The 19,079-nt window shown below is 37.0% G+C and overlaps 1 protein-coding gene across 5 annotated transcripts in view; it reads left to right on the top strand.

Moving 5' to 3' along the window:
* Positions 1-228: 228 nt before the first annotated feature.
* The window catches only part of NUMB (NUMB endocytic adaptor protein), a 36,473-nt gene continuing 17,622 nt past the window's right edge, over positions 229-19,079 (top strand). For 3 of the 5 annotated variants that reach the window (XM_059819269.1, XM_009815675.2, XM_009815673.2), the window contains exons 1-2: positions 229-368; positions 12,681-12,755. In XM_059819269.1, the coding sequence (XP_059675252.1) occupies positions 243-368; positions 12,681-12,755 (201 nt within the window). In that variant the 5' untranslated portion in view covers positions 229-242. Of the gene's footprint in view, positions 369-12,680; positions 12,756-18,071; positions 18,105-19,079 lie in introns of all 5 variants that reach the window. The other 2 variants (XM_009815674.2, XM_009815672.2) reach the window with 1 other exon arrangement.

Here is a 19,079-nt window from a genome sequence, read left to right as displayed (position 1 = left end):
ATATTAAACAAGTAATGTGGATTTGTGTTTTCCACTTTGAAATGAATATCTATCTTTCTCTGAATCTATGCCCAAAATTATTTTCCTTTCATAGGTACCTCCATTCATATTTGCAGAAGCTCAGATTTTTCACAGGGACATTTGGCATGACAAATTGGTTGACCCAAAGTGGCTAAATGTGTGTTTTGGTGCCTATTGGCAGTATTCTTTTTTTCTTCTTCTAGGACGTGAGAATCTGAGAAATGAACAAATTACGGCAAAGCTTTAGAAGAAAGAAAGATGTCTATGTCCCAGAGGCCAGTAGGCCTCATCAGTGGCAGACTGATGAAGAAGGCGTTCGTACTGGCAAGTGTAGCTTTCCTGTTAAGGTAAGAGTTTCTGCTTTTCTTTTGGATATCCATGAGGTACTCTTGCCATGAATTATTATTTGGGGTTTTTTGGCAAGCATAAGCCAGCGGCATGCTTCATTACACACTGACCTATTTTACAGTCAGCTCTCATTGCAAAGGATGTGGCTTTTTTTTAAAGCCAGATGACTCATGTAACAAATGCCTTGGAAAATCAGTCTGGGATATCCAACATTATTATCTAGTTGAAATAAATCATGTAGCTAGGCAGAGGAGTAATATAAGATTTGTCTTCATTTTTCTGGAAGAGCAGAAATGATAGACCTCTTGGATTGCATGGAAAGGTACTTGGTTCTCTCTGTTAAAAGTGGTGTTACGGTTACAGTTTGACTTGTAAGGTAAGTGGTGGGTTGTGCTTGGAAAGGAATCCTTCATCCCTTTTGATAATTGAAAACATTGCAAAGTAACACCTGGGTTTCCTTCCAGTGCTTGAGGTTATAAGCACTTGCTAATTTCTGAGAGTGTCTTCTGTGCTATGATTTTGTGTGTGTGTTTTACAGACTATTAATGCATGTGAAACTATAATTACCTTTTTGAATTCTGAGAACTCATTCCAGATTACTGGAATATTATAAATACGTATTTTCTTTTGTGTCACAATATCTCCTTCCCCTTTATTGAAGCAACAATATTATTTTAATATTCTAGAATAATTTTTACTATTAATACTTAAGAAATATAATAAAAATAAATATGAAATTTAAGATGTCTTGTTGCATATGCTCCCTTGTAATCAAAAGTTTTCTTCCTCAAAGCACACTAGTACTAACTCTACAATAGATTGTAAGCAGATGACACTTATGGAAAGCTAATGGATTAAATATCTATGCACAAGGAAAACAGTCTATGGTTCTGACACCTAAGGACCTTTTATTAGTTTTTTTCTGTATTATACTTAAAGTAATTCTGTCTGATAGCTAAACAGGTCATGTTGCTAGGTGGAACTCTTGAAACTGTCTGTTACATATTTTTGTAAAGCTGTGGGTATGTGCAGATACAGAATCAATTTGAGATAACTTTCACACTAGCTTCATGCCCTGCTTTACCCTACTGTAGTTGCTTATGTGTGCTTTTACATATACTCAAGTGTATATAACGTTTCTAGTTTGTTATGGTTGCTTGTTTATTTGTCTTTGGTTTTGTGTTAGTTTTCTGCTAGAAGGAAGGAACTGTAATCCAGTACTAAACAGAGATGGTGTTTTGCCAGAGCTTTGAAAGTGAGTAACTGCTTTGTGGAAGCTCAAACTTAGATTAAGGTTTAACACTGCCTAGGAGAGAACAGAGCTGTTAGCTTGAACTGTTATTATTTAATAATTTAGCCGTTACACAGGTTGAAAAGCAAAATGCTGAATTTCTACACATATAGTTTCACTCAAACTTTTTTAGTCCTTTACTGAATACAAAGGTTGTGAACCACTTCTTGCTGTTTAAAGGCTGATTTTTTTTTTTTTTTTTTTTTTTAACCCTGTCAGGACTTGCACTTACAATGACAAATGCTTCCTGTATTTAAATGAAGCATTCATCTATTCTGGGCACACGTACCCAAAGTCAAAAAAGGTTTTGGGCTATTCTGTGCTGAAGAGGCATAGAAATGGATGAATCTTTGCATCCTGTCATCATAATGGGACTTACTTACCCTTATTTACCCACTTTATATTGGAATTCACTGAATTAATTTAATTTCTTCTTTGGAAAAAATACTCTGAAGTAAACGCATCTTTACATACGTTTCTTGATTTGGTCAGAATGGTAGACTGTTAATATTGAAAGAATTTGCAATTAGATGAAAACTTAAAATCAGAAAAATTAGACATTAAGAGACGTTTTAGCTTATTCGATTAGAATTTATCTTCCAAAATACTGTGCCTTGAGATGGGCAGTAGTGGAAATTTTTATTAGGCTTGGGATGCAAAGTGGGTGTTAACTGGTGTTTAATAGATATAGCCAGGAAGTATGCCATTGTGAGTGAATGAGATAAACTAGACGTAGAGTCATCGGTTTAATGGGTGGTACTATATTTTGCTCACAAAAAGAATAGAACTTTGTGCTATTGAAGGAGAGTATCCTGTCTCGCCATTCTTGGGCATTATTCGGAAATTCATACATTCCAGGAAAAGTATGCTGTCTCCTATGTCCTTAAATATCTGATGGGGTGATTCTTCTTCCTGATGCTCCTCAGTGGAGCAGAATAAACTGAGATATTCTGAAACATGGTGAAAATATCTTCATTTTCTTAAAGTTCCTAAATGGGAATTCCAGAGTGGTGCATTGCCTGTAGTATAGCTGGGGGGGTTAGTCTGTCCTTATTCTTTATGGTCTGCCTTGCCCACTCTCTAAAAATCATCAGCTGTAGTTCTTCGGAGCTCAAAGCATAGCTGAGTGGCGAGGCTGGAGTCTGGCTTTTGCAGGGATGATGAAGGTTTTACCTGTATAGCTGCTGAAGACCTGAGAATTGTTAACAAATGTCTCTACAGCTGTCTTTAAGTTTTCTGTATGAAAGTAAAATACAGGAAACTAATGTAGTATCAGCAATGTTGAGGGCTTTGTTTCTTCTAATGCTTGCTATTTTATTTAGGTAAGACTCTATCATTCTTTTTTTGGAGGGAGGAGACTAGTGCAAATGCAGAGTAGGGGGATACTTGCTCTCGGTTTCTCTTGTAAAAGAGAAAGCTTATGAAAGTTTGATAGGTGAAAGATATGTCACTTTCTTAAAGTGATGTTAAGTTGGTTTGTTTTTTAACTTCTTGCCTTTGAACATTTATATTTTGCCCAGAGTTGGGGCGTTTGTAGAGTGCTAGCACAGATTTATCCTTTTTTAGATACTACAGAACATGCGGAAGCACTTTGAAAGTCATGTTGCAAATAGGATTTCATCCTGCCTCCAGGCTTTATTCTGTTCATGTTGGACAGGGACTCCAGTAGCTGCTCATTCATTGTGCTTTGAGGATGCTGTACTGCAAACAGATTTAATGGGATTGAAAGGTTTTCCATGTTGGCATGGTTCTTGAAGCTCTTCCTGTGCTACATCCACAGCTGATCATTATTGTTAATTGAAGTCTGTAAGTGTGCTGTTGGATTTTGAGCAAATCTAATGCATCTATGGGTTGTCTTCATTTCAGTAGAGAAGATGTTCTGTGGAAAGTATTGGCAAAATTCCTATGATATTGTTGCTTTAAAATTCAGGGAAGTGGATCTGATGCATAGTTGGTTCTCTCCAGTGCTGTGCTCAAATTTGGAGGTGGTGGTAATCCTGGGTGCATACTGTTACTTTTAGGCAATAACCCTTTTTTGTTTGTTTCTTTAACAGTCAGTGTTTTTCCACTAGTTGGAATGGCGGTGTTGTATGTAACCAGCTACTGATCATATTTTCTTGGTAATCTTAGTGTGTGTAGGATGTATTTACAGAGAGGATGTAGGATGTATTTACACTGTGTTGGAAATCTAACCATGCTTGAGGTGGTAATCTGACACGTTCAAAATAGGGCCTTGGAATGGCTATTGACTTCCCTGCAGTGCTCTTCTGTGTAAACTGCTTTGAATCCGCTAAAGTTGCATTGAAAGAAGAGCCAGGATGCTGGAGCGTACAACTGAATGGTTTTTTTGCACTCTACTGCATCAGCAGAGAGACAGGTGCCTGTCTGTCAGCAAAGGTATGAAAAGGATGTTAAACTTGTGTTTAGACAAGTGTGACTTGCAGACTTTTGCTATTCCATTGGGAACATAATGGTATTGCTCTCCTAACTTTTGTGGTGTGAAGGCATGATACATTGCAGCTTTTATAGATGTAGTCAGAGTTGCCCTGTTGTTAAATGTGGTACTGTTACAGCTGCTGGAAAATCTGTGCAGAAGTATATTTTCAGTGGCAAATTCTCTTCCACTGTCCTAACAAACTAAAAAGTAACTTACCGTGTTTCAGTAGTGAATCCTTCCTCTGAGAGAAAAATTGTGCCAGATATATGTAATGTATAAGGGACTTAAAAGGAGACATTGTATTTAAAAATATTCAGAAGCAGATTATTCTAACAGACATTACAGCTATGCTTATCAGTGCTATAACTTATTTTTACACAATCTTTATAAATCATAATAGCAAAAAATGAAGTTCATTGACATACACATTTTCAAACTTGCTTTCTTGCTCCAGACGCTATCTCACTGAGAAGATGCAGCTGTTCTATGTTTTAATGACTAAAATATTTGACACTAGGGCTTCTTTTGTCTGAAATGCCTTTTCAAATGTCCCTCTGGGTAAGTAGTTTTTATTCATACAAATGCACTTTAGAGTAACTGGCCTGTGAAATTTGTATCAGAAAAATTAGGTCATTTCCTTCTACTTAACAGAACTAAACAAACCAAACAGTTGCAAGTTCTTGGTGGTTCTAACCAGCTGGACATGTTAAACAGAATATTAACAGCTGATTCCTACCTGTGATTCTAGAAGATGCAACAGTCACATATATCTTGGATTAATTTAATTAGTTTTATTCTGTCACTTTCATGTTTTTGGTGGTCAGTCTTTTTTGACCTTAATACATCTGAGGCTACCGGTGTCTGTAGCCTGCAAGTTTACTTGCATATTTTATTCCATTTATTCCAACTGGAAGACTAAAGATATCAGTGAAAAAAATCCATGTGGAAGAGTAACAAACCACATTTGTATTTTTGAATTTGAAGTCCAGGATTTGCTGCTGAGTGCCTGGTATCATGTGAATTAGCCTTTCCACTGAACCTTGATTTCTGTGTTAGTGTTGACAAAAATTGTATGGAATATAGTTGTACATTGACACATGAAAGAATTGACTTTTCAGAGTAAATACTCTTCAAGTGTTTCCTATCTAGCCCTTGCTTTGGTGGGAGATGTTTGGAGGACACCATATTGCTCTGTATTCAAGCAGAGACAGAAGAAAAGGAACAACTTGGCGCTGAGTCCTGTAGAGTATTCTCACTGGGACCTGTGAGTGTCAGTTCTCATCCTGTGACCCTGTGACGTGGCAGCATGTTATGTCATTAGGCCATATGTGGCCCTGCTGAAACTGCCACCAGTAGGAAATAGGCCATTTCTGTCACTTTGCTCTTGCATCACTAGTATCTGCCTGGTTGTCCTCTCTAGTTTTGGAATTTACATATTGAACTTTATTTCTTAATGTCTAATTTCTAAATCTCATATTAAAAATAACTTCTTATTTTTAATCAATTTATAAATACAGCTTGCATGCCATTCTGTTCCTCCAGATCAGAAAGACTGGTACTCAGCACAGGTAACTGTGGTTTTTATTTTATGTCTTAAATGCACTTCCAGTTTGAAATAATAGTAGCTGTGAAAGAGTTTACTAGCATGTTGATGCTGAAGTGCCTTTAAGTTAGGCATGTGATATTTTTGCCTGTGAAAGCTTGAGGTGCTTGAACAGTCTTTGGAAACTATGTTAAGTATTTTTAAGAAGTTAATGTGACAAATCTGCTGATTTCTGAAATGTTGCACAGCCTTACACATTAAACATCACAAATCCCTACCTCTTAAGGCATGAATTGAAGTTAGCATGAACAATAACCATTCCTATTGAATACTAACCCAGCAGCAAGAAAAGGTACATTTTTAAAATCCTGCAGCATTTAAGATCACAGGAAAAAAGCTTGAAGACAGCTTATTATAAAAGAATGGTAATTATAACAGAAGGTGTGAGACTTGCCTCAAATATATTCCTATGCATTTTTGTCACAATTAAAAGGAATGTAATGCAATCCCTAATCTTTAAACTTTTCACACTTGTGTCCAAACCTTAGTTTTGTTTGAATAGTCTTGCAACTAAGAAGTTTTAAATGAAGCTTCTTACTCAGTTTCAAAACCCTCCTGTCTTTGTCCAAGGTCAAATTCTTAAATTGCTTAGTGAAATTCAAATTGTTTTAAAAATATGACTGTTAATGTTTAGAGCCATAAAAATGGTTTGGATGTCCTTGCAGAAATATTTCTTTTAAATGTATTTTAGGTGTTGGAAATCAAAAAGTTTTCATTGTGTTATACTTTTTAATTCTGTGTGTTTTGTTTTTTAAAATTAAGAGATTTCCAGTGTCATAAATGAAAGTGGAATTTTTTGCAGGACTTGAAGAAAAGATACAATATGCACCTGTGCAGTGTGTTTATAAAACTTTGTGCTATCAACACTTGATTTTCTTTTATTTTCTTTTTTTAAAAAGAAAACTTTAATTTATTTACTAATGCTGAATTCCTGGAAAAGTACGAATTGCACATCAAAGCGAACAATCGAAAACTGAGGTCTAACAGTACATACATGAAGCTGTAAAGGTGCTAGGAGAAATAACGGTTTTAAGCCTCATCAAGGGAAATTTACGATAGGCATTAACAACAACTCCTCAGTAAAACAACGTCCCTTTCTAACAGTGAGGCATGTAAGCTATAGAGTAGAAGGTCTACCCTATTGATCTCCAGTTACAGAAATGTCATAATACTTCAAGGCTGACTTCTCTGATGTAGATGTGGAAGTAGATCGTGCCTTGAGGCAAGTGCTGTCCTACATAACCTCCTGAGTTCCTTCTCTGCCTCATTCTAGGGATTTGTGAGAATATGAAGAGTACAGCATGTGTATCCTCTATTGAGCTTTGCTACTTCATCTTCAAAAGTCCTAATGGGAAATGTTTGTTACTGCCTCACAGTGTTGTTTCTGTTCACACTGGTAAATATGATATGAGAACCAGTAAGTGAAATGCACAGGGTGGCTCTTAGGTGGGTGTGATGTGAAGAGACACGAACTACTGGTATAGATACTGCTTTGTTTTTAGAGTTAGATTCTTTTCACCCATGCTATTCAGAAACATTTAACAGTCTAGGCTGTTACGCCTCCTGTTTTGGGGGGTTTAACAGGTTGATGAGACATTTTCATTTCTGGTGACTTATAGAAGTGGAAGAAGGAAGAAGTGGAAGTGGACCCTAAGGACATGTGTAGCATTGTAACTAACCTGTAGCTTTGACTAAGCAGAATTAAGCTTAGTTTTTTTGTTGATGCTTAATCATGGAGTTTCTGTTGTCTGTGCTTCTACAGCTCTGTCTAAGCAAACATCTGTTTCAAACTGATAAATTAAAAAAGCAGGAGCATTGGTGTGAGAGAGGAGAGAAATAAAGTATTGAACATTGGGATGTAAATCTTACAGAAGTCAGTGGAAGAGTAGCTCAGCTTTAAGACGTATCCAGGCTTTCTGGATTTAAGCTTATGTCTAGTTGCAAGACAACATTTCACTGTGAAACTGTAGAGCTCAGGCTTTAATTCTTGAATAATACCAATTACAGAAGCATATTGACACGTGCAGATGACAAGTAGTCAGTCTTACTGTTTCGAATAATGCCCCAGTTGTAAAGAGAATAGTACATACAGAGAGGAAGAAAGGGGAATGTTGCTGCCTCTAGGAAGAACACCAAGGAAATGGTGGTGTGCTTTTCTCTATGGCATCTAGTTTCCTAGCACGGGACGCTTTGGCCAAGGCTTACAGTAAGCTCATTTCCTGCATCCGTCTAGTTTCCAATGTAATCTGAAGAACTTAACCTGTTTTTGCAAATAAAATAGTGTATGTGAACATCTGCTGATACAGATGGAACTTCAGTGATTTGTGTAGCTGCGTCTGTTTGGAAGAGAGTCTGTAATAGCATATTACCAGGCTTGAACAAACAAAACTGGCTCGAGTGAGTTGTCCAGGTGGAAGGAGTTCTGGTGAAGGATCTTTCTTTTTGCCAGCTATTATTGTTGAACTTTGAAATTTTGAAAACTGAGTCAGCCAAGTACTTGTGAAAGAAATGAAAACAAAGAAGATCAGGGCAGTATTTCTTGTACTAGGACACAGATGGTAGATCTGTTTTGTTTCTGACCTGATACATCAGCCCTTGATATTTTCTTAGGAGCAATTTCAATAGCATATATTTGGGGGAAGGCAGCAGTAGGACAGCTTCACCAAAAATACTTGATAGGGTAACTTACGTTGATCATTTTTAGATGAAGTTGGAAAAAGTTTAAAATGTTGAAAAAGTTTCTCAAGCACTTTTCAAGTTGTAAGGGCGTTTTGCTATGTGCCAGTTTAACTTGTTCTGTGTTGATTGCTTTCTGTTTGACTTGAGATTGATACTGAACACCATCATCTGTGAAAGAGAACATAAAGCCCAGAGGTGAAGAGGGAGAGGTTTTTTTATTACTTGCTGTACCATCATCTCATCTTTTTTTTCTGAAAATGTTAACATAAGCAATACTTCTATTTAAAAATGTTTGTGTTAAGGGGTTCTCCAACAGCCCCTGAAAGTATTTTATTTGGATTAGAGCTTTTATTTTATGTTACTTTGTATGTGGACTCTGCCCACAAGGATTTTAGCTTTCTGTAAAAGCATTGGTGGTTAATTTCTGGTATAACGATTAAATCTCTTACAGAACATCTTATGGCTGAGAATTGCTGATGTCATGACTGTCATTCATTGGTTGCTATGGAAATTAAGTAGGAATGCATTCAATATTAATACTGCATTCCTACTGTGGGTGCTTTCATGATGGAAAAGTACTCGCTTTCTCCAGGAATACTAACTGCAGTGATCCTTGTGACAAGGAGTGCTCTTTGTAAATATGTCCGGGGTACCCCCTTCCTTACGCATCTGCAAAGTCATCAGCCACCATGGTATGGCTTATGCAGTTCACGTTGATTTTGTGCACCCAGTAATTATGTGTCCCAGTCCTTGAGTGTGTTTGTGGTAATGTGCCATGATGGATTTGCATGAGATTTTACTTATATAGGAGAAATTGCTGCTCAGGCACTTCACAATATGTTTCTTCTCCTTTAGTTTGAAAGGGAAGTTCCTTTCAGAGTTCCTGAAAGGCTGTGTATAGAAGTGTGGGATTTGTGTATCTGCTTTTTAAAGTGGTTCCCATGCAATCTCTTCCTTGTGATGGGACAACAGAGTCTGGTGATGGTTTATTTTTCTTAAGTCCTGAATTCTGATGTTTAACTTCCATTTCAGGCTGTAAGGAGCAGATCATGTCTTAATCTAACTAGCAGCTGTATTTTCTTTCTCTATTAAATTTTGAAATGTCATTCATAAAATGCTGCTGCACTAATAAGCTGAGCTAATATTTCAAATTTAAGGTTAGGTAGTGATATAATTACAATTTAACACTTCTGATTAAAATGTAAGGGTACTAGAAAAGGTCTCAGTCTGTAGCAGAGCTGTTTGCCAAGTTACTTGAAGAAATATTTACGACTTTGATTTCTACCTATTAAAAGTCGTATAACTGTTGTAGCACTGGTTAAATATAGGAGCCATGTATATCTACTCTCAGCCTGGTGGGGGGGGAAATGTTTTTAGAAATAAGCCTGAAGACTTGGAAGGTTGGAAGGGGACCTGCTGCTTAAGGGAGACTTGGCTAAAAAAAGAAGAGGACCACAGCATACTAATTATACAGTTGAAAGTTATTTTTACAAGAAAGAAACTTAAAAATATATTGGTACCTATAAGGAATTAACACACCACCACCCCACCCCAGGAAAAAAAACACAGGAAGAATTTTGAAACTGCCTGTAAGATGTACAAGGCCACTGATACTGATAGCAAAGAGCTTCTGGTTTCTGCAAAAATGGTGCAATGGGAAGAACAAGTTTTATTTGATGAAGGGCTTAAAGTGTAAAGTGTAAGTGCAAACAAAGCACCTTTTGTCCTCTATATCATAGAGAAGTATTGTGTGGCAGTGTAATTTCTTTTATAATTCAGAATTGATTGATGCTCAGTGAGGTCTGTGGATTGTACCCTTTTGGTGTGGGTAGATGCACTTGATATGTGCAATAATGTCCCCATTCACTGGAGTGGAAGCAGTATTGAAAACTGCAGCTAAACTTGCTGTCTGTAGCAGCAGTGGCATGACTGATTGCTGAAAGTTGGAGCATGGGACTTGAATAGAGGTTTGGCAACACAGGGGAAAATGGTTGTCTGTTTTGGAGTGTGACATGAGGCAATATTTACCCTGCTCTGTTTCTCCCTTTTCCAAGCAAAAGGCAGGTTGCCAAGTACAGGGACTGAATGGATTGGAACTTCAGTTGGAAACATTTTGCCTACACTGGGGTAAATGAGATGTGCAGATAGCTCAGGAAATCCAAAAGTTGTTCTCTATTTGTATGATACCTTTACTTAATGGTCATGCAAACTAGGTAGCTCATTCCATGCATATATCTTTTTTTGTCCTCTATAAACCTCAGCTTTGTTCCTGTCTATATCCCTCCCTTCTTAAAGAGAGGTTGACAAACTTTAAGTTACTAAACCCAAAACCTTCCCCTGACAATTATGCACAACCACAGAACTTCTGCATCTCTGGAACTTCCAGAGGAGTCATGGCAGAACTGAAGATCCATCTACAATAGCTGTTGGTATAAATATATACTTCCAGACACATAGTAAATGCATCTTTAATTGTTACTATTTGTGTATTTTTAGGATTAAAATTTTCTAGTTAGTGTGTGTTCTGGAGAAATGAAGATCTTGAGCAAGTGTTCAGAAGGCTCAGCTGAGGGAGTACAGTTGCTGTTTTGGCAGCTCCAGCATTCAATTATAGGGCTTCAGCCTCACAGAGCTCGTTTTGAAAAAGCTCTAAGTGTCAGATCTCTTATTTACCTTAAAGTTTCTACGCAATTTATTTTTCAAGCTGTTCTCCAGCTGTGAGGGCTGGTTTAAATGAAGTTCTTGCAGAATTGTTCCATCCAGATTTACTCTGGTTTAAAAATGCCATGTAGTGACATTTAATGTTAAAGCCCTCTGTCACTTACGATCTTTTACATCTTTCAGCAGTTTAATGATATGTAGGGTGATACGTAGTCTCCCCTCTTTTGGAGCATCTTGCCTTGCATGAAAAAACTCTCAACTTTAAAATTTCTCTTAAACCTTTAAAACAGTCCGAGTTTGCCCATTTAGTTGAATCTATTACGTTATTCTGATAGAGTGCTTCAATATGGTGCTGAAGAGTGAAATCTTTTTTTGTCCATTTAGTTAAGTATGGTACCCTAATTAATGAAAGAATAACTGGGGGATTTCAGATAACTCATGACAGAATATTCTGTGATGGAGTGGGACTTCTCAATAGATTATTAAACCTAGGTTTACCACTGCATTAAGTATCACAAGTATTGATTCTGCTATTTTAAAACCATTTCTTCACTCTCTAGCTAGTCTAGACTATATATGTTGAATTGCGTAAAATTCTTACAACGTCACATAAATTGGTTTCAGTTTCTTTTGACCTATACCTCTTATTATAAAACTTCAGAAAGCTTTTATTTAATAGTTTCTATGGTTTTCTTCAAGAGTTAAGTACTTTGAATAAGGTTATGAATGTTTCTGAGAGAATGTTTCCTTCCCCTATCAAAAAGAACTATGATTAGAAAAGGTAGGGAGCAACTGGAAAACTTAGAGCTTTTTTTTTTTTCTTCTACCGGAATGTAAAATGAAACCATCCACAATACCCCGAGCACTACACTCTGATGTATTTCTCGAAATTGTTTTCTCTATAGGTTAATATTATTCTGGGTTATTAATTTAAAGCTTTGAAACTTCCAGTTTTCTCTTCACTGTTGTTTTGTTGGTTTGTTTAAGTAGTGCTTGATAAGATGAATATACAGAAAACTGATTTTTTTTTTAAAACTTTTTGTGAGAATGATGAATGTTTCAGTGTCCACATAAGAGCCTGGTGTTTTAATGAAAATAAGCAATTTTGGTTTACAATTTAAAAAAAAGAAGGGGAAAAAGGGAGGATGTTTTCTGTTTGCAACATTGAAATTTCTTGTAATTGGACATGAACATTCAAATATATTTGGTTATCTTAGTATGTAGTATAATTCAGGTTTTGATACTAAATATATTTATCATTATTCAAAAATAGTTATTCAGAGTCATCTCTATATTAACTTCAGGTTTTCATGCTGTGCTAGTAAAAAAAAGTGACTAAAGCTCATGCTGAATAAGCAGGAAAATACAGTTCTACTCTTCAATTTCATTTTCTTCCACTGGTAAGGAAAGTCTGTCTTTCCCTCAGAATTTCTAGATGTATTATGCTTTTCTACTGATGCTGGTGCCTCATATAAATACAAAGTCAAACCTCCAAATACAGGTCTCAAAAGGCGGCTAGCAAAGTGCTGTTAATGTCTATCATCTCAGCTGTACTGAGATGAATTCAGAGATTGGATTTTTAAACTCAGGGAGTTTAAGGAGCTACTATTAAGCTTTTCTCCCTCTACTCTTTCCTGCAGTACTTGGGACATGTCGAAGTAGATGAATCCAGAGGAATGCATATCTGTGAAGATGCTGTGAAGAGACTGAAATCTGTATGTATATTTGTTTCATGAAAAAGTTGGCTTTGGGGCTGTGAGCATTACTGGAAAAGGTCCATTCGGCAGCAGTGCCCCAGCTAAAGACTGAACTTTTGACCCATGTTAGGAGAACAGTTGGCCGGTTTGAGAGCACTGCTGCGGTTAGGGGGAAGTGCTAATCTGATGATGAGAGGGAGAGAGTTACAACTGTTCTTTCTACTTGCAGAAACTATGTGCAAAACAAATGTGTAAAAATCCTCCATAACCTTTCAGACTAAGTTGGTACCCATATGGGACTTCAACCATTGTTTTTTAACAGTTCTTTCTCCATCTCTCTTTTCTTCTCCCTCTCTCTCTCCCTCTGTTGCCTGCCACTTTAATAGTGACTTAATTCACTGTTGTTATACAAAATATTACTTGATTTAGGCTGCTTTTTTCTAATGCACTGCAACATCGTAGTCATGCATGAAATAATCTGGCTTGCATCTGCTCAAAGTGGCCTGAAGGCTGCCTAATTCTGATATGTCATGAAGTGGGCTGCTCTTAGTTTGGCTTCTGTGAACGTTTGCTCCTGTAAATGGCACTCGTTCAAAGCTCTTTGTATTTCTGTGGCTCATTTGAAGAGGTCTTGTCATCTCTTTCCTGCAGTAGTAACATTGCAAAACCCTGCGGAAATAGTAAACTCCAGAAAGGCAGTGATCAGTCTACCAAGGAACTGAGGCTAAAACAGGATTGGAAAGAACAGAAGGAGAAAGAACATTAAAATTTGAAGTTTGAATGAAGATAGAGAACTGCAATCTTTTTCATCACTTCTCTTATGTGTTTTAGCTATGTAAATTCTTCAGTGATGCCTTTAGTGGAAAAAATTCTTGTATCCTTGCAAACAATTACTGAAAGTACATCAAACACTTCCCCTGCACCTTTGCTAACTTAAGATATCTGCTACTGGACATCACTTTTTTTTTCCTCACCAAATGTGAGAGCTCAAATGGCTTCCAGCTAAACCTGTTCTTCCCTCTTCCTAGCACACAACAGAGGATTATAAGCTATCTTTTCTGCCTTCTGTTGTGCTGTAAAGTTTCTGAATTGGTTTAGTGCTCTGATTAAAATCAAGTCTTTTCATTCTTTTCTCTCTCAACTAATGTATAGCAACCTGTTAAAGCCGCATCCCATCTGTTCCCATTCAGTCCAACAGTGATTGGTGATTGATTTTTATTAAAAAGGGCCACACAAAATATAAATGAGTTTCTTTATTCTATGGATTTAGTTTACATAGCTAAAAGTGCAAGTACTGACCACATAATGAATTGCATCCATTTTTGTCCCATTCTGTTTTTTGTTCTATGAGAATACTTTCCATTAGCACACCAAATAACACTGCAGTATCTACTTTATGCAACTTCTTTCATTCTCTTCCTTGGGGAGCTATGCTGTGAAGTAGTTGTCCTCTAGGTTTTTTTTAAAAACTTTAGGCCCACAAGTCAGTTCAGTGTAGCTAAGCTTACAAATAATGAGACACAGTAAAAGCATAGCGCCCAGTTTCTTCTGGAATCTGGATAATTCCAGGATTGTGATTCTTGATCACCTGAATTATTGATTCAAATGTCAGGCTTAGATATCCAACTTTTACAGTGCATTCTCTGGAAGTAAATAATTTCATTTCCCTATCCTGTGCTATGTCATTATTCCAAATTGTGGATGGCATCAATTTTCTCATTCTCATAAATTCAACATTTTTCTTCAGATAATTTTGATTTCTTTTGCTGTTTGGAGTTTTTCATGTCTATGTATAAATTGGACACAAGTGCATGTCTCTTAAAATTGCTCTTTGCATTGTCTCCTTTGTCAGTGGTGGAAGTTGAGAAGCAGAGGTGAAATTCTCATTGGGCCCCAAGAGGAAGATTCAGATTACTGAAACTACTTTGTGCGCTTTAGTTGCTAGACTCCATCAGATCCAAGGTTCATTTGGAGGTGCTCACTGCAATTCAACCCCTGCTCCCCACCCCCAGCATGTAGGTTTTAAACTGGGGGCTTTTCTTTAGGACTCTAATATTACTGAAAGCTCTTTTCTGTACAATATGCTCTCTTAATTAGCAAAAGCCAAACCACTGGATGATGTTTCATCATGCAAGGAATGTGATAAGAAAACAGTTTGTTCTTTTGGTAGTCTCTTGCTTTCACAGTACTTGGTTATTCTGATGGTCTTTCTCTTGCTCTTGAAAGAATTACAAGTTTGGGTTGTAGTGCTCAAACCGAAAGACTAGCTTAAGGGAAATTGGACTTCACTTTTCATATGGTTAAACTACATCAAAATGTATGCGGCCTATTTTAATCTTTATTGTTTTCTCTGCAGGTAATGTGTAGGTTTTATAAATCCAGACAATAAAAATTAGGCAGAACTGTTGAAATACTTGTAGCTTCTAAAAATTAAGTTCTCTCTCTCTTTACTTATTTTAATAGATTTCTTTTTTTTTTCTCTTAATTCTTGTTCTCCAACAGCTGGCAATTCATTTGGGGAACTAAAGTCTGTTCTTTTTTAGGGTTGACTAATGGATTTTAAAACATTTTATGGGATTTGTCAAGAAGAATATAGAACAGGGTTAATCTTCGTTTTAGGAATAGCTTAATTTCTGCTTTGCTTTTTGAAAGAAAAGATGCAAACAAATCTCTCTGTCTATTGTGGGAAATAACCTTTCAAGGTTTTTTTATTACCCGCTCGCTTAATGCGGCGCAATTGTTTTTGAGCATTGCATCTTGCAGAACTTGAAGCCAGATGATGGTGAACATTTTATTCAGGCATTGTTCAATTGACAACTGAGGAAAAGAAGCCACTTTAGCTAGAGAATCCCTCATCCATACTCCAATGTATACTCATCCATATACATTGTTACAGTTTTATAGCTCTGAAATTGCACACCAACAATACTATAATGTGCAGTTTATAATATTGTTTAGAGTGAATGAAGACAAACTTGAGTTATGTCCCTATCTTCTGTCTGATGAAATGGCACTGCAGTCTCATTAATAGACCAGAAACCCATGTATTCAGCTATCAGTATATTATTAACATGGGTTTCTATTACCAATGTAGCTTACATTTTTCCCTTAGTAGGGATATATTACTAACTGTGTATGCATTTCATATCTGGTAGGATCCTTGTATTTAGACACTAAGCTCTAAATGGTTTCTTCAGAACCATTTCACTGAGTTTAAAATATTTCGTGCAAACTGGAAAATAACTTTGTAAGGGCCCTGTAAGTATATTTTACTCAGGTACGGGAACATCATATAAACACAAAAGTATACTCTCCATGTCATGTTTTGATTTTAAATCAGCTTTAGCGTGTAGTATTGGTTTCTAACTTGCCACTTTTGTTTTAAATGATGCATTTGTTTTAATATATGTTCTTGTTTTAGCAGGTAAAGAGACATAATTTAATATTTTAAAACATTCATTAGTTATCTCTAAACTACATTAACTTAGTGTTGTTTAAAACCCATTTTGCATGATGCCTTCTCCATTAACCTTGTCTAGTTTATTAAAAAAAAATAATCTTGTTTAACAAGCATTTTGCTGAGAGCGAAATTAACCATCACCTAAAAATGAGGTAGCTTCTGGTGAATCGCTTTAGCTTTTGCTATCTTTAAAACGCTGTTATTTAGTGTAATGCAATAGTCATTGCTCAACTTGGCAGCAGCATCCAACCCCTTCTCATTATGTACGCAACACTGTGATTAATCCATTAGTTCCCCTCCTAGTGTTCAGCATATCCTGTCCAAATACATAGCCATTCCTGCCTCTAAAAATTGTTAAGCTTTTCAGCTGACTGAACTTAAAGATGTTCTTTATACAGTGTCCGAGTTGACATAAGTATGTTACAGATACTTGGTAAAAAGCTCTGTGGAGGGACATCGGGCAGAGAGGCACACAGCAACACAAGTCAGGAAATGCAAAGTCAAGATTGACACTCCCTTCTTAACTTTGTGTTTCCTGGCTTTTGTTGGCTTGCGTCAGAAGCATAGCTTTGTTTTAAATATAACCTTGTTTATCAATCAATTCTCGAGACACTGCCTCAGGATATTTGTAATATTATTTTGAATATAGTATTGTTATCAGCAATCAACAGGTTGGAATTGCATGGTGTTAATTTGGGGCCAGGGGCTGTCACAAAGATGCTCTCTGTCTCATCTGCAATTCTCCACCTCCTCCCTGTTACTACTATACCATAGCTTTCTTACAAGTGAAACAATTTGGAAAGATGGCAGGAACAGTGATACGCTTCAAGCCAGCTTCCCTCAAACGCAGAACAGCGTGTGGCTGTGCTCGCAGAGCACCAGGCCTGCTGAAGTGTTCTCTCAGGAGATTCGTTCAGATCTTGCAGTTTTCTTTTCACAGTCTGGTAACAAAATAAAGCCAGTAAACTAAACTGCACGCAAATATGCGTAAAATTGTGTGCTGCCTTTTTCTAAATGTGAATTGGGCAATCAGTATAATCGCTTCCAGGCTGAAGAAATTTAGGAAGTTGTAGTTCAGCTCTTGGTATCTTTGTGCTTGCCTAACTGTCTGTCCGTGTCTGAGCTGACTTTAAAGGGGTCTTGTTCAGCCTATCGATTCAGAGTTGTAAAGTGAATGTCTAGTATTTGTATAAATATTGTATAAAGCCCTGGAAGGCTTTAGAGAGCGTGAAAGAGGAAGGGATCTCTCGTTTGTGTTTTAGTTATAACACAAGGTAAAATGAAATTCCTCACTCTTCAGAGAAGAGTGCTTAAGATGTGAAGTGTAAGAGTAGCATGTAAACCAAAGAAATGAATAAACGGAATAAAATGAAGCAGTGTTTAATCCTGCTTTATACCAGCCGTACATGCTTCTCCAGCTTACAAAGCATTTGCTTTGGGAAAGAGTGATCAATACAGAGCAAACTTTACTGTAATTCTGGAGTTAGAACTTTGCATTTCACAAGAGCCCATACAGTATTTTAATTGTTTAACCACCATGTCTGCTGCCAAGTTTGGTTTATAACCTGACTAAAAGGGACTAAACAAGGGAGAGTGAAAATAAAGTAACCACTTTGCATGAAATTGGGGCTGAGGTTCTCTTCTTTCCACCAATTTCAGGGCAGTAGTTTATTAGAATTGTGTGCGTGCCCTTTGATCTGCATTTTCATGGGATTATTTTCACATTTGCCTGTCGCACCTTCTCATGGATAACTCTAAAAACCCCTTCCTTTCCCTCCAAACCCTATTCTTGTGTGTGCTTGTTGGTTTGAAACCCTGGGACATTTTAGCTACCTACAGTAATAGCGCTCGACTTGTCCCCCCTGTTCCTCCAGGAAAGGAAGTTCTTCAAAGGCTTCTTTGGAAAAGTAAGTTTAATGCCTCATTTGTGCTTGCACTATAAGGAGTTACATCCCTGGTATAGCACTGCCATAAAATCAGGGGTTTGAGAGTCCCCTAATCCATTTCAGAATATTTGTTTCTAAAACAGACTTGGAAATATGTTGATCGAACAAAGAATATGGTTAAAAAAGCAACCTGAAACAGAAACTTAAATCCGTATGGACTGCATCGGAAATCCAGTGTTCTGAAGTGATTTGGTCTTCCTGGAAAAAAAAGTGAATTTTCCTTTTAAACCCTTAAACTTGTGCCAGCCTACATCACCTGGGCAAGTATCTACAGAGCAGTTGGGATTTGTGCCTTTTAAGTGCTTCATGATCAGCTGCCTGGCACCAGGAGTTGACCCCCAAATGTTAGCGTTGGGAGAAAGCAACGTGCCTACACAGGCCATCTCTTAAACCTTTCTTTTTTGAGCACAGTCCTAATTCAAAGGTATATTAAGATGAGACCAGGCATTTACCTACTGTGTTTTTCTAATTGCAACTCAGCTGTATAATTGAAAAAATTTACTGTTTCTATCGTTGCTCTTGTTTTCATGAGGACAGTGTCTTAGATGCAAAGGGAAGCAACTCTGTCCTTATTAAGAATGTGCTGTACTGATGGCTGGGTGGTTTTATTTCTGCTGTCTGCATCTCTGCAAGGCAGTGCGTATAGACCTCTGAAAGAGCTCTCTGTCTTTTACCTCTCATCTGTTCCCTACCTCTGCATTTAAAATTCCTGTTAAACATTTTAATTTAGTTTTCATGTGGAGTTGATCTAAAATATGACTTCTGAAGTATCTTGTTACAAAATGTATCTTGGCCTAAATAGAAACTAACAGGTTTGTAACATCGATACATATGAAAGTCTTTTGGAGTAGATTATTCTCTGCTCACGAATTTGTTTTGGCTTTGCTTGGGGAGTAAATAAGGTTTTTTCAGCTGCTCCTTTTTCACCTTTCACTC

The sequence above is a fragment of the Gavia stellata genome, chromosome 7 (genome assembly GCF_030936135.1).
Source record: "Gavia stellata isolate bGavSte3 chromosome 7, bGavSte3.hap2, whole genome shotgun sequence".
NCBI classification, from domain to species: Eukaryota; Metazoa; Chordata; class Aves; order Gaviiformes; family Gaviidae; genus Gavia; species Gavia stellata.
Note: the sequence above shows the minus strand (reverse complement) of the source record. Positions and strands in the feature narration are given on the sequence as shown.